This window comes from Chiloscyllium plagiosum, chromosome 23, assembly GCF_004010195.1.
Source record: "Chiloscyllium plagiosum isolate BGI_BamShark_2017 chromosome 23, ASM401019v2, whole genome shotgun sequence".
Classification (NCBI taxonomy): domain Eukaryota; kingdom Metazoa; phylum Chordata; class Chondrichthyes; order Orectolobiformes; family Hemiscylliidae; genus Chiloscyllium; species Chiloscyllium plagiosum.
Genome location: NC_057732.1, coordinates 12,377,733 through 12,393,660, shown reverse-complemented (window position 1 = coordinate 12,393,660; position 15,928 = coordinate 12,377,733). Strand labels below are relative to the sequence as shown.

General features: G+C 42.7%; 1 protein-coding gene across 4 annotated transcripts in view; it reads right to left on the bottom strand.

The window, feature by feature from the left end:
* Positions 1–15,928, bottom strand: part of rerg (RAS-like, estrogen-regulated, growth inhibitor) — a 90,179-nt gene that overhangs the window by 70,745 nt on the left and 3,506 nt on the right. Inside the window, exons 1-2 of one of the 4 annotated variants that reach the window (XM_043713541.1) lie at positions 10,860–11,109; positions 9,995–10,180 (exon numbers count right to left, since the gene is read on the bottom strand). In XM_043713541.1, coding sequence (XP_043569476.1) covers positions 9,995–10,055 — 61 coding nt within the window. In that variant the 5' untranslated portion in view covers positions 10,056–10,180; positions 10,860–11,109. Of the gene's footprint in view, positions 1–9,994; positions 10,181–10,859; positions 11,110–15,928 lie in introns of those variants that run through there. The other 3 variants (XM_043713543.1, XM_043713544.1, XM_043713545.1) reach the window with 3 other exon arrangements.

The following is a 15,928-nucleotide window of genomic DNA, read 5'->3' as shown; positions in this document are numbered from 1 at the left end:
GGATTCCTGAAGAAGGGCTTATGCCCGAAATGTCGATTCTCCTGTTCCCTGGATGCTGCCTGACCTGCTGCGCTTTTCCAGCAACACATTTTCAGCTCTGATCTCCAGCATCTGCAGACCTCGCTTTCTCCTCCATATAAACTTAATAGAAAGCTACACTTGAAGAGAGTAGAAGAACAGAGAAAACTCGATGATTTGATGCACAGGTCCTCAGAAAGGTAGATAAAGCTGTACACAAGGGCAAAACAATATTGAACTTTATATGTAGTGTGACATAGTATAAGTATAGGACAATAAACCCACAAAAAACTTAGAGATTCAAGAAAAGAGAAACTATAATCAGGAGAAAGAGACTTAAAATGCTAGACTGTTTCCTTTGGAACCTCAAAGACAATGAGAAGGTTTAAAGTATTTGCACTTGAAAGACCTGTTTCCCTAATCACAGGACATTGCACGGTGCCTCAGTGGTTAGCACTGCTATCTCACAGTGCCAGGGAACCAAGACCGATTCCACCCTCCAGCAACTGCCTGTGTAGGGTTTGCATATTCTCTCCATGACAGTATGGGTTCCCACCAAGTGCTCCAGTTTTCTCCCATAGTCCAAAGATGTGCAAGATAAGTAGATCGGCCATGCTAATTTTTTTTTCGATTAGATTACTTACAGTGTGGAAATGGGCCCTTCGGCCCAACAAGTCCACACCCACCCTCCGAAGAGCAACCCACCCAGACCCATTCCTCTACATTTACCCCTTCACCTCACACTACAGGGCAATTTAGCATGGCCAATTCACCTAACCTGCACATTTTTGGGCTGTGGGAGGAAACTGGAGCACCCGGAGGAAATCCACACAGACCCGGGGAGAATGTGCAAACTCCACACTGACAGTTGCCTGAGGCTGCCCGTAGTGTTCAGTGATGTGTAGTTTAGATGCATTAGATACGGGAAATGCAAGGTTACAAGGATAGGCTTGAGGGATGGGTCCAGGTAGGATGCTCTTCAGAGGATCAGTGTAGACTTGTTGGGCCAAATGGCCTGTTTCCACACTGTGAGGATTCTATAATTCTATGTGGCAAAGGACTTTATAGATTGCAAATTATTTTGAAGTGCAGCTACTATTACAATGTAACATCAATATCTTGCATTTACACAGTGTCCTAAAATGCTTCCAAGGACTATTATTAAACCAAGTGTGACATCCAGACATAGCAGGCGTCATTAGCGCAGCTGACCAACAGCTTGCTCAAGGCATAAGTTTAAAGGTGTATCCTGAAGGTGCAAAATGAAATGGAGAGAGACAGAAAGAGTTAGAGGGGGAATTTCAGAGTTTAGGGACTTGGCAGCTGAAAGGTGCCGATGTTTAAGAATCCAGAACTGGTATCTCAGAGCTGGAGGAGATTATAGAGCTAGGAAGGTAGGGTAAGGAAATTACAGCAAATTTGCAAACAGATTGTGCCCACAAACAGCAATATAAAATGACGAGACAATCTGTTTGAGTGACACTAACTGCAGAGCAAACATTGACCAGGACATTAAGAGAACTGCCCTGGGCAGTCATTTCTGGTGTCTGAGGCAGCTGACAGGGGCAAGGTTTAACAGATTATTTAAAAGGTCAAATCTTGAGCAGTGCACTGATATGGCAGTTTAAATTATTTGCTCAGGCCTCTCCTTAAATCCATTGCATTCTTCTGACTCAGAGGCAAGAATGGCACTCTTGTGCCAAGACGGACATAAATTAATGGAGGTTTTTAAAATCACGGTGCATTTTTATGGAACGAACAGGGAAAGGTTATTTCCTCTAGTTTGGAAGTCAATGATGAGCAGTCATCAATTTAAAATTACGAGGGGAAAGGTTAGCAGTGTTTTCCTCACACAGTGCTGTTGGAACATAAAATATAAGACCGTGGGGGAATGGTTCAGGCAGAAGAGGTTGCACATTTTAAGGGAAAACTGTTTAACTGCTTGAAGGAGTAGAAGATATGGGATAACAGGGAGATGATGAGAGCAGTCAGGTTAGTTTTGGATTGCTCAAAGAGCTCCAAAACATCTTCATAGTTCTGTGATTTACAAATAGAAATATACAAAAGCTAGGCGAAACAAGTTAACATGGGTTTGGGGACAGAAAAAACTATATGAGAAGTTTCTTTGCAGCAATTAAACTAATACAAATATTGTCACTTTCTGTTCCATCCCAATAATACATTGTCACAGCTATCAAAATTTAGCAGGTTTATTTTGAGAGCAATTGGCAGAAAAATATGTAGATTCGTGGTGGATTTCTAGTGGGGGAAATTAATGTACAATTCAAAAAACTACAATATTAACTCTCCATCAAAATTACGCAAGGATGTCACGTGATTAATGCAAAACGGTTCTGGTTTCAAGGTTGGGGAAGTAGCTATAACATTTCTTGTATTGGTTACCATGGCTGCATTGTTTTGAAAAGACAAATTATTCTCAGCTTGAAGTCTAAGCATGGTAACTAGCTATAGATAGCACAAATTGAGTTATTTTGTATGATTACTGAAAATATCATATCCTTGCAGAATTCCCATGTTATGAAGCAAACAGTGAAGACAGCACGCTGGAGTGCTATTCCAAAGTACTGAACAGCCAATGAATTGTTTTTCAATTACTGACACAGTTGCAATTCAAGAAAAATGACAGCCAATATACACTCAGCAAGGTCCCAATAACTGTAATGTCATCAATAATAGTGATGTTGGTTGAGGAATAGCTATTGGCCAGAACTCCATTGCTCTTCTTTGAAAAAGGTTAATTTCATCCAACAATTAATATCCCATTCAGAAGTCAGAACTTCCATCAACGCTGCACCGAAGTGTCAGCAAGGGCAATGTGCTCATGTCTCAAGTGGGATTTGAAGCTCTGACCTTTGGACTCAGAGGCAAATGTGCAATCTCTGAACGAAGGAGGTTATCAATTACCACAAGTGGTCAATAATATACCTCATGAACAGGAGCATACTTTAGATACAAGATAGCCTAGACAAGTGGCCTCTTGTGGTTCTGTGGTAGTGTCACTATCTCTGGCCCAGAAGGTCTGTGTTCAAGTCCCACCTGCTCCAGAGGTGTATGTCATAACCAGTCTGGACAGTTTTATTAAAATAAGTGGAAGACTAAACTGCCACTTTCTCCATATTACAAATCTATTCAACTAATCAATACATTTTGACATTTATCAAATGTATTGATATTTTTACACATCCCAACTACCTTCATAAATATCCCATGATCTAATTTTCATCAGTTAAGTCAGATAACCTTTGGGTCAGTATTGCACTTCCTTACCTGATACAACTTATCACCTTTCTCTTGGCCCATGGGTTGGATTTTGAGTTCATTATGTGCTGTAAATCAGGATGGTGTTGGACTGGAGATTAAAATCCAAAGGTTATCACAGTATGTCTATTGCTTGCTTTTTAAACCCAGCAACACTGAGTATTCAGTACTTAACACAGGAATATAAGAAATGGGAGTAAGAGTAGGACACACAAACCCTCAAGGCTGTTCCACCATTCAGTAAATTATAGCCTGTCTGATCTTGACCTTAAAGTCGCTTTCCTGCCTGCTTCCCATAATCCTCGATGCCCACCTAGTTTGAGAATCTGCTTATCTCAGCCTCCACTGCTCCAGGAGTACAAAATTCCAAAGATTAATGACTCCCTGAAGGAAGAAATTTCTCCTCATCTCAGCCTTAAAGGCCCTATTTCAAATGTATGCCTTTTTGTTCTAGATACCCACACAAAGGGAAACACCTTCCCAGCATCTACCCTGTCATAGCATTCCCTCCATCTCTTCCCCACCACCCCCAATCAGAATCTTTTATGGTCCCACACGGTTACATCACATTCTTCAAAATTCCAATGAGTATAGGTTGAACCTGTTTAACATTTCATATCCGTTGGCAGTCATGTTCTGTTATTGGATTATGAAACCAACATTACGAAAGTCACCATCAGATTAGAGCTGGGCTTACATGCTTTCCTTTTATTTCATTTCAACTGATGGTTACGTTTTAATTTAATAGTTTCTGTGCACTTCATAAATAAGGTCACGTTTAATAGTTGACCAAATTATACTCCAAAGGAGTGATACCATCGAACTACAATAAGGTCAACATGTCCAATCTCAACATTTTGAAATAATGTCATCAAAGCCAGTTTATGGATAAAGTGGGAACATGATGTGAGATCACAGCTAATACTTCCCCCCCCCCCCCCCTCCCATATGGAGCTCCAAATATGGTGAAGGCAGGACATAAAGGCTGCGACTCTGCCAAATGTTTAGAAGCAAAAATCTTGAGCAAGTGGCCAAATGACGATGGTCTGGTCCTTTGTTCCTTCAGTGATGTGCACACAAACTGAAAATGCATCAATCGAAACAGAACACAGAGACTGAAGAGAATTAAATCTTTCACAGATTTCGCATCGAAAAGGTAGTCATGATTGACTAGTTGCCTCTTGAAATTGGGGATGCTGCAGTTCACCCTCTGACTCTTATTTTGTACTGACAAAGGACTCTGTCCTCTTATCTAATTTGTTCCACATAAATCATTTACTCCATCATCCAACACTAATTTAGTGTACTGATAATTGGGTTCTACACTCTCAAGCTTTCATCACAGTTTTGAAAACCACCACCCTGCTCACAATCTAATGTTTAAATTAATGCAACATGTTTCTATCCTTACAGTTTAATGTGGCAATAATTATCTGCTATCCTTCATTCATTTAAAGATCCTTACTATCTCACAAGGTTATCTTTATTTATGATGGCTCTACCTTTGGCCCCACTTCACTTTTTCTCCAGTGACCTCTCGTGGAACTCCCACATCACTTCCATATGTAAAGCTGGTTCCATAATTTTGTCTTTTTATGGCAAACAGTTCACTTTTTCCTCTAACAACTTTTTGTTTTGTTTTTATGAACGATAATTCTGCCCAAGACTTGAATATCGCCTACATGCTGGAAAAGACTTGTCTGTCACCTCTCTGTGCCTAGAACATAAATAAAAGCTAGCTATCTGTCAAGTGATGAGTAGTGCTGGAAAAGAACAGCAGGTGAGGCAGCATCCGAGGAACAGGAAAATCGGCGTTTCAGGCAAAAGCCCTCCATCAGGAATGAGGCCTTATTCTGAATGTGCTCCTGAATGTTCCATCTCGTCCTTTGTAAATTCCGGATTTTCTTCTCCTCTCCCTCCATCTATGCTCCATACTTTATCTTAACCTCTTGAATATGGTCTACATCAATACTACTTCAACTTGTCCACTTTTTGACTTGATTTGATTCATTATTGTCACATAGAGTCATAGAGATGTACAGCACGGAAACAGACCCTTTGGTCCTACTTGTCCATGCTGACCAGATACCCTAACCTTCTCTAGTCCCATTTGCGAGCAATTGGCCCATGTCCCTCTAAACCCTTCCTGGAGTTTGCACATTCTCCCTGTGTCTGCGTGGGTTTCCTCCAGATGCTCCGGTTTCCTCCCACAGTCCAAAAATGTGCAGGTTAGGTAAATTGGCCACGCTAAATTGCCCGTAGTGTTAGGTGCAGGGGTAAATGTAGGGGAATGGGTCTGGGTGGGAGCGCTTCGGCGGGTCGGTGTGGACTTGTTGGGCCGAAGGGCCTGTTTCCACACTGTAAGTAATCTAATCTAATCTAATCTAATCTAATCTACTCATATACCCATGCGGATGCCTTTTATATGTTGTAATTGTATCAGCTTCCAACACTTCCTCTGGCAGCTCATTCCACACATGTACACCCTCTGCGTAAAAAAGCTGCTCCTTACGTTCCTTTTAAATCTTTCCCCTCTCGCCTTATACCTTCACCCTCTAGTTTTGGATTCCCTGATCCTGGGGAAAAGACCTTGGTGCAGTAAAAAGTTTTGTTTTGCACGCATTAAAGGCAGATCATACAATGCAAAGTGCACTAGGGTAATAGAATAGAGCGACGAATACAATGTTACGGCTGCAGAGAAGGTGCACAAAGAGCGAGAAATTCCTAATGTCAAAGTTATTTAAAAGAAAACAAAGAAATGCTACTGGCAAAAGGGACTTACCCAGCTTTCATCTCACTAGTGACAAGAAGCTTCTAACACCACAGCATCTTGTTTTTGCTGGACTAAACACTCTCTTACCCAAGCAGTTGCTCTTTGAATTCACTGGATACAGGCTGAGCTAGTATTTATTGTCCTACAAATGAGTGACCTGTTAGTAGCCATTTCAGCAGGCAGTTAAGAGTCAACCAGGTTTAGAGTCACATGTAAGCCATACCTTTATAGTAAAGTTGACAAGTTTCCTTCCCTAAAGGTCATTAGTGAACCAGATAGGTTTTATAACAATCCAGGGCTAGCTTTCAATTCTAGAATTTTATTAAATTCAAACCTGCCATGGTGTATATTTGAAACTATTCTCCCAAATCAGTAATGAGGGATGCTGGAATAGTAATCTGCTGACATTACCCCTATCTCCCCTTATTTTCATTCACTGGATAAGGATGGAAAAGGGGTGACAACGCTGAACTTGTGATATTGGTAGCAGAGTTATCATGGAAACCACAAGCAGGCTCACACCAGCGCTCAGCATGAGGTGAAGAATATGGGAGAATTGCCAAGTCACTCTGGCGATTGATGAGGTTACATGATACAGCAGGAGCTGGCGATAAAAAAGGTAGCCTGTTGGGCAATATGGGGGATTTGATAGGGCCAAAGGAAGGGGAAGTGGAAGCTTTATGAATGCGCATCGCAGCAGACGGATACAATAGATGCCTGGGGAAAGGTCCAACACCCAACCCCTACAACAGAAAATGGTGGAAAAGGGTGATGAACAACTTTAAAAACAGAAATGAGAAAGAAAAGGAGCCTATTAAAAGTATGCCATTTGGAAAATATATTCCACTTACTTCTGTTAACTAAGTCTCAGGACCTGCTCCCAGGCATTAATGTAAATCAACAGCAGAGTTCTTATTCACCTCCTGTTAGTTCAGTGGAGCATTCGGCTTACTCTGTGTAGGCTACAGTTGCTTTACAGTGTGATATTTCTTCCAAGGATCTGTGTGACAGATGTTATTCTGGTTGTAGCCCGGATCCTTCAATATTTTTGTTTGTACTTTTAATTAAAAACACTGAAGCTAAAGTAAAGATATTCAACCTGATGAGTCAAGTCACGATTGTGGGTTCTACCATTTAACCGTTGCAATCATCTTCTCACTTTTACCATGGCAACAATGTTTCATTGAGGGTTTATAAAGTTTCAAAAGATTTGACTCTATGTTTAAACAGTGATTTCACTAACAAAACATCGATCCCTGAAGACTAACAATACACACTGTTGGATTCCTAAACTCAAAGGTGGAACAAATTGGAATTAGAGGTAGGTTTTATTATCACGTGTACTCAGGTGCAGGGGTACGGAGTACAGTGAAAAGTGTACAAGGTCACCATTTTCTGGTGTCATCTTACTTACAAAGGTGCCTAGGTACAAAATCCTAAGTGGAAAATAAATAAGCAAAGTTAAAAGTTTAGTATTACAGTTGTGCTCCCCCTCCCCATTTCTGTGGATAATACATTCCAACACCTACCTCGAATGCCCAAAGCCACAGATAGTAGCAAACCCTATCACTTAAATGGGAAATTTACCTCCCCAGCAGCCCCTGGAATTAATTCTGGAATATTCCATATAATATCTTCAGGCTGCAGTAAACTGCGGATAACTGGAACCGCAGAAACCAAATCCACGGATATGGGGTTCTACTGTATATATAAAATTATGAAGAGAATAGATAAGATGGAAGTAGAGAGGATGTTTCCACTAGGTAAAAACAATGACTGCAGATGCTGGAAACCAGATTCTGGATTAGTGGCGCTGGAAGAGCACAGCAGTTCAGGCAGCATCTAAGGAGCAGCGAAATCGACATTTTGGGCAAAAGCCCTTCATCAGGAATAAAGGCAGAGAGCCTGAAGCGTGGAGAGATAAACTAGAGGAGGGTGGGGGTGGGGAGAAAGTAGCATAGAGTACAATGGGTGGTGGGGGAGGGGATGAAGGTGATAGGTCAGGGAGGAGAGGGTGGAGTGGACAGGTCGAAAAGGAGATAGGCAGGTAGGACAAGTCCGGACAAGTCATGGGGACAGTTTCCACTGGCAGGTGAAACTAGGACAAGAAGGCATCAAGATTAGGAGGAGCAGATTTAGGACTGAATTGAGAAGGAACTTCTTCACTCAGAAGGTTGTAAATCTATGGAATTCCTGGCCCAGTGAAGTAGTTGACGGTCTTTCTGTAAACGCTTTTAAAGCTAAGGTAGATACTTTTTGAACAATAAAGTAATGAAGGGATACAGTGAGAGGGCGAGCAAGTGGAGTTGAGTCCATGAAAAGATCAGCCATGAAGGGCCAGATGACCTACTCCTGCTCCTAGTCCTCATGTTCTTGTTAAGTGCTTAGCCATTGATCTGGATCTAGGATCTTCCACACCAATGCTGAGACCATCACCAGCGTGAGTCCCCTTACCGCAGAACCGTGTCGCCACATCATCGCCATGAGACTGCGCTGGGCTGATCTCGACAATGCAGCTGTCGCTTAAGCTGCTGGGTGCTTTCCACAGAAGGTGAATAAGTTTAAATTTAAAAAAAAGAAAAAGAAGTAAAAGCAGATGAGTCCACGATGAGATTCGACTCAAATCGACCTTGTCAACTTGACCAGGCTACTGGTCTCTGGATGAGCTTCACTTGCCTGTAGCCCAGGGGAGAAGATAGATCAACTGTGAGTCAAGAGTGTGGTGCTGGAAAAGCACAGCAGGTCAGGCAGCATCTGAGGAGCAGGAACATCGACGTTTCGGGCAAAAGCCCTTCATCTGCAGTACACACTTTCGCCTAGAACAGCTGTGAGACCAGTTGTGATGGGGTCTATCATCTGAGACAGCCCAGCCTCCTTGACGGATGGGAAAGTTAGTCAACAGAACAACTCCCATCTTTCCACCATGTTTTAAAACACTTAATTAGAGCACGGGGACCCGTGAAAGGAATTTGATCACAAGGGATGCATTCAAAAGTATTTTTGATATGGTTTGATACATCATAACAGCAGCTTGATGGCAGGCAATGGGGGAACCCATCCTTTCACGAACTGGAAATGATTAATTAAATCTCAATTCAGACTTGCCTCACAGAACAGTGGTGACTGAAAAATGGCTAAATTGACAAAATATCTCAATCAGGTTTTAAGAACTCGTTGGGTACCTCCACAAAGCCTCACTATAAAATACCATGTAGCTGAGAGCTTGAACTGATGGGGAAATTACCCATACTGTTGTAGGAGAGCCCTGTATGAGTCCAACCAAATTACCCACCCCCCTGCCCACCCCATCCCCAAATCTCTCCTCCCCTCCTCATGACTACAGCTGTGCATACAATCCAACAAGACCTCCGCACTTTGGGGAGGGGGACAGAGAGTGGTAAGCTCCCGTACCAACTCGCGAGGGAATGGCAACATTGGCCCACAGATGGCACTCTCTGAGCCGGCTGCATGCACTCGGGAGCTGGCACTGGTTCCCAGTGTGGAGCGCGGTCTGTTCACACTGCCGTGCAGCCGGGGGAGACCAGAACAGGCGCGGGCGGCTCAAGGGCAAGGGTATGGTTTACCAAAGGCAGTCCGAGTGAACAGACAACAGCAAACCGCCAGACAATCGGTCTCCACTAACAATGAACATTTGCAGCTGACTTCCACTGACCCTTGGAATGAATTGGGGTTTTCAAAAGAGAGAAATTGTCAATTCAACATTGGTTTGAATGGACACTTTTACTTTAACATTGTTAGTCAGTCTCAGTCAGGTATGTTAGTCATTCACAACACAACTTATACCAAAGGAGCCGAGGAGTGAAGGGGGGAAGAAATTTATTTTTGTTTATTTTTTTTAAAGAAAAATAAAGCACTTGGTCGTCTCCCGAAATTTAGGATTTATTTTGTCTTTTTTTTTCTTACCTGACTTGCCCACGCCAGCTCTCCCGAAGACAGCGAGTCTCACTTCAGCACTCTTTGCCATGGTCCAGGGAACAGGAAGGGGACCTGTTCAATCTTCAGTCCAGGAGCAGAGATCAACACCGAGCGATCCTGTCCGACCCAGAGTCAAACTTCATTCCCTCTCAGCTGAAAACCGACCCTCTCTGCCTGGGGGAAAGAAAGAGGAGGGGGGGAGGGAGGGGGGAAGAGAGGAATGTTAAAGTGGAAGGTAAAACCGGTCAGTTACTTTCACAAACCAACAAGAAAATGACAGCTCGACAAGGCTATGAAACAACTGCTGTCATTCCACCCGCTCCAGGCTCCTCCAGTTCTTGTATGTGTGACCGATATGATACCTCAGGAGGCAGTGAGATTGCTTCACATTCCCCCAGCCGGGCGAACACTAACTAACGGTATCACCATCACTGGGCCGGATAACAACCAATGGCTTTTCCATCTGTATCAGGTTTGTACCAAATGGTTCAAACGTGCAAACCTCTTTATCCCACCATTCCAAAAGGTGACAAGGATAGGCATCCTTTTAAGAGCTGGGGAGGGGAGGGGGGCTGGGGGTTGTGTATTCCACTCTGCATTCACCGATTCAGCATGTCATGAATTGGGAACAACTGCTGCTAGTCTCTTGGCTGCGGGGGGTTGTTTGTTCAGGGGGGGGGGGGGGGGGGGGGACAATTCTCACTTAGTCCCCATTACCCCAGTTCTCAGTGAACCGATCGCACTCAACTCCGTTTCCGCAGTGCCAGTGGTATTAACTTTCCACCTCTCCCTTTAAATAATCATCCTTGGTAAAACACAAAAAAAAATCTGCATGAAGTATAAACACACACACCGGTGGCGGCTGCTGCTGCTGCCATTTGTATAAACTCCGTTTGCTTCTCGGTTCCGCTGCAATACTCCAGGTCGGGACAAGACTGAGGCTGTAACATGGAAAATGGGTTGTCCTGGTTGGGTTGCAAACGGATAAGGATTTTTTTTGGGGGGGGGGGGGGAAGAGGTGGGGACTGGTATTGCTGCCAGCGACTCCGCCAGTCAGGAGAGGAACCTCTGCTTGCCTGGGAGACTGGATGTGCCATTGACAGAGAGTGCCTCCTCCTACACTATATCGGCCACAACATGCGGACTGGATCACAGCAAAATCAGCACGGGATTGACATTTCCGATTGTCCAGGTCAGGGGCAGCGGAATAAAGAGGCAAAAGTAGAAATCGCTGGAAAAGCTCAGCAGGTCTGGCAGCCTCTGTGGACAGAAATCGGAGTTAATGTTTTGGGTGGAGTGATCCTTCCTCAAAACTGGGACAGCTCACTCTACCCGAAAGGTTAACGCTGATTCTCTCCACAGATGCTGCCAGATCTGCTGAGCTTTTCCAGCAATTTCCACTCTCGACCCTGATTTACAGCATTCACAGTTTTTATTGACAAAGGAATAAACTGGGTGGGTGGAAGGGGATGAAAGAACGTAGAGTCATACAGCACAGAAACAGACCCTTCAGTTCAACTAGTCCATGCTGAACATAATCCCAAATTAAGCTAGTTTTACCTGCCTGCTCATGGCCTCTATCCCTCCAAACCTTTCCTGTTCATGTACTTATCTAAGTGTCTGTTGGATGTTGTAACTGTGCCCACATCCACCACTTCCTCAGGAAGTTCCTTCCATACATAAACCACCCTCTGTGTAACCAATTTACCTGAAAAATCTGCCTCCTCGTCTTAAAATCCCCTGTTGTAGGGAAAAGACACCTACCATTAACTCCATCTATAGACCTCATGATTTTATAAACCTGTATAAGGTCATTTCTCAACCTCCTAATCTCCAGTGAAAAAAAATCTCCCAGCCTATTAGGTCACAACAGCAATGATTAAAGAAAGCCAGGGATCCTATGTGTCCCTTTTTTTTAACAGAATCAGACACACTTACTGCATATGTAAAGTGAAATGTGAATTTCCACAGGCTTGATTTTTTTAAAATTATTGATTGCTTCTCTATAAATTCCTAGCAGTGACAGTTATTTTACATTGCAAATTTGGCCAAGAATGCATTTCTGCCTTCTGCAGCAAAAAGTTGTGTGTTGAAGTCTCTCTCCAGAAATCTAGTATCTAGGGATACTTCACATAAGCATTGAGGGAATGCTACAGTGTTGGAGGTGCCCCCTTTGAGACAGTAGACTGTCATCTGCATTCTCTGATAAATATATAAGACGCTATACTAGTAGATCTTTATAAAGCACAGAAAAGTGCTCCCCAGTGTCTTGGCCAACATGAATATTTGAACTAGCATTACATTTTCTTAGACACTGTTACTTCTGGGAGCTTGCTATGCACAATTTGTGCAAAAAAAAAGGTTGCTAGGAATCAGAGGTAATTTGCTAATGCCAATATTTAGTCTTGTTTCAAAAAGTGAGATCTTTGCTCTTTGCTAAAAAGAAAGACCTTCCCAAATGCATGTACAAGTTAAAACAAAAAAGTAAGTTAATGGCTCATCGTAAATAAAGTGGAGTATTTATTGATACTTCTGCTAGATATTGTCTGGACTCTGTGGTGCTGCTAAACCACTACCGGAGTTATTCTCTGAATCCTGTGCATAGAATTATAGAATCCTTACAGTGCGGAAGCAGACCACTCAGCCCAATGAGTCCATACTGACCATCCAAAGAGCATCCTAACCGGACCCACGCCACTATCCTATTCCTCCACATTCCATGGCTAACCCACCTAGTCTGCACATCCCTTGACACTATGGGGCAATTTAACGTGGCCAATCCACCTAATCTTTAGACTATGGGAGGAAACCAGAACACCCAGAGTAAACCCACACAGACACAAGGAGAATGTGCACACTCCACACAATCACCCGAGGCTGGAATCGAACCCAGTCCCTGGTACTGTGAGGAAGCCACACTTACGCAGAGTGCAGGGCAGAGCGTAGTTTATATCCTATGCATTTGCAAATGTTGCTCCAGAGTGAAAACTTTGAAGTTGCCCTTAGTAATAACCTTTGGCTTAGTGCATGAGACAGAGCTAGCACTTTTGATACTAATTTAAAGAATTGACAATCCGATGATAGACTTGTGAGCATGCACAGTGGCTGACACCTAGTACTGAGGGAGATCTGTAACTAGGGAGTTGCAACTTTTAGGTGAAATGTGAAACTGAAGCCCTGACTACATGATTGGACGAGCAAGGGAGTTGTATCCCTCAATCAATCTCTTGGAAACAGAATTACTACTGGTTTATTTATTGCGGTTGGTAGAACCTTTTTATTCACAAAGTGACTGCTGCGTTACCCTGAATAACAATAGCAATGGCACTTGAGAAACTATTTAATTAATCATGCAGTACATAGGAACATCCTGAGAATTCAAAAGACTCTGTGTGAAAGCAAATTCATCTCTTTCCTCTTCCTTTCTTAGCATTCTTTATATCACCACAGGTTACCTTAGATTTTCTACTTTACTGGAAACGCACACAATCAGTAGGAATTCAGTTTATATGCCGAATGTTCAGTTCTGGTCACCACACTTTAGAAAGATAGGAACTTCCTTGAGCAGATGCAGAGGAGATTTACCAGAATGGTTACAGGATGGAAGCTTTGGGTGGAGTAGGATCATGTTCACTTACAAGATTAGATTGGAAGGGCTGAGGTTAGTTTGCTTGGATAAAAAAAATTGAGAGGAAATTTAATAGAATTGTGCAAGATTATGACCGGCTTAGACCAAGTAGCGAAAGTAAATCTCTTCCCACAAATTGATGGTACAAGGAATTAAGGGACGGAATTTAAGATTTTACAAGGAGAATTTAAGTAAGATCATTTTCCTACAGAAAGTTGGACTCACCTGGGACTTACCGGCTACGAAGGTGGAAGCAAAGACAATCAATGATTTCAAAAAGAAATTGGATGGATTTTTGGGCGGCATGGTGGTTCAGTGGTTAGCACTGCTGTCTTACAGCAGCAGGGTCATGGGTTCAATTCTGTCCCCGGGTGCCTGTCTGTGTGGAGTTTGCACATTCTCCCCCTGTCTGTGTGGCTTCCCTCTGGATGCTCCGGTTTCCTCCACAGTCCAAGGATGTGTAGATTTGATGGGGGTGGTCATGTTAAAACACCTCATAGTGTCCAGGATGTATAGGTTAGGTGGATTGGCCATGGAAATGCAGGTTTACAGGGATAGGGTGTGCTTGGGTGGGATGCTTTTCGGAGGTGTGGATTCAATGGCCTGCTTGCACACTGTAGGGATTCTATGGTTCTTTGAAATAAAGCTGCATGCATCAAATGGGAGAGTGGGACTGACTGGATCCTGCCGCAGGGAGCCAACAATAGACTGAATGGCCTTATTCTGCTCCATAAAAGACTTTATGATAATGACTAATACTTGGCTTAACAAAAAAAAGATTGCTTAAAGCCTGAGGTCTCAAAATGAAAAAAAATAAATACCATCATTTATCAGGAAAAGGAAATGTATAAGTTTGCCGAAGGCTGTTTCAGTCTATCTGCTCAATCCTAGAGAAGCATAGACTGCTTATAACACTTTTAACATTCATTCTTTTCCTAATTGTCTGACAAGCAAAGGAACAATTTAATGTTTTAGTTTCATTTGTATTCTGAAACTTGCACGCTCCTGATTAATGGTAAAAGCAGCAGCAGCCGTGGACACTTAAACTATTAGTAAATTGGAAAATATCTGAATTTGTTCAATGTTTTATAATTTATACTGTACTCCCTTTTGTCTGTCTGATCACACAGATAGGGCACGGGAAATTCTTAAGTTACAGTTTCAAACAGAAATCTGCTGTTGTCAGTTAGGACCCATTAATATTTAATTGATGAGCTTTTAGGCAGAAAATGCAGCCATTTTCCATTGGTGGACATTAAAACTACCATGCAGCAATTAGCTCACCCACTCAGCAATAGCTAATTCAGTGACAGAGCAAATAATGCAATGGCAGGGTGTTTGTTTAGCATAGATTTTCACTGGGTCTTCACTGCTGTGGTGAGGGGCAATTGTCCACAGGTGTAGCTCTACACAGTAAATATCATTAGCTAATAAACATCAGTCTCACTGAAGACTACTAGAGGGTATGCATTGGGCCCAGATTAAATACTAATCATAGAATCATACAGCATGGAAACAGACCATTTGGTCCAACCAGTTCATACCAACCAAACTAAACTAGATCCACTTCCCTGCACTTGGCCTATATGCATTCAAACCTTTTCTATTCATCAACTTATGCAAATGTATTTCAAATATAACTGCACCCAGATTCACCACTTTCTCTGGCAGTTCATTGTACACACGACCCACTCTGTGTAAAATAGTTGCCCCTCTTTAACCTCAGCTTTCTGCATGGGAAGCCATTTGTGCATCGAGGGAGTAGCATTAATATGGCAAATGAGAGCACAGGTCCTTTCAGGTAACTGTAATTTGCATGTTATTGTTTGGGAGGAAGTAATCAAGGGGTGTCCCAGAGGGTGCATTGTAATTTGGACAAAGAGATGAAAGTGGTGGGTCTGTTTTATTCTCCACTGCTGTCCTATGTAATTTTAGGGAACAAACATAGCAGAGTGAACTCCATCTCCAAAGCTCTCATGTGCAATGCTATTATAATTCAAATGACGGATGAATAACAAAATGGCCACATTAGTTAATCAGACGGCATAATTTTTCTGCTGTACAGTTGACATCACTCCAGAGATAGAGCAACAACCTTTAATCTTATTTGCTGAATTTGAACTAAATTAAACCATGCATGATCAGTGAAAGGAGCTTCCATAGTACTTGCATACATCCTGACTATGACCACTATAACCTGGTTTCATCAGGTCCAGAAGCAGATGCCCAAAGAGATTGTCCAATGGGCTGGGATATTAAAAGCTTGAGACAAAGCTACCCCCCGCCCCACCTCC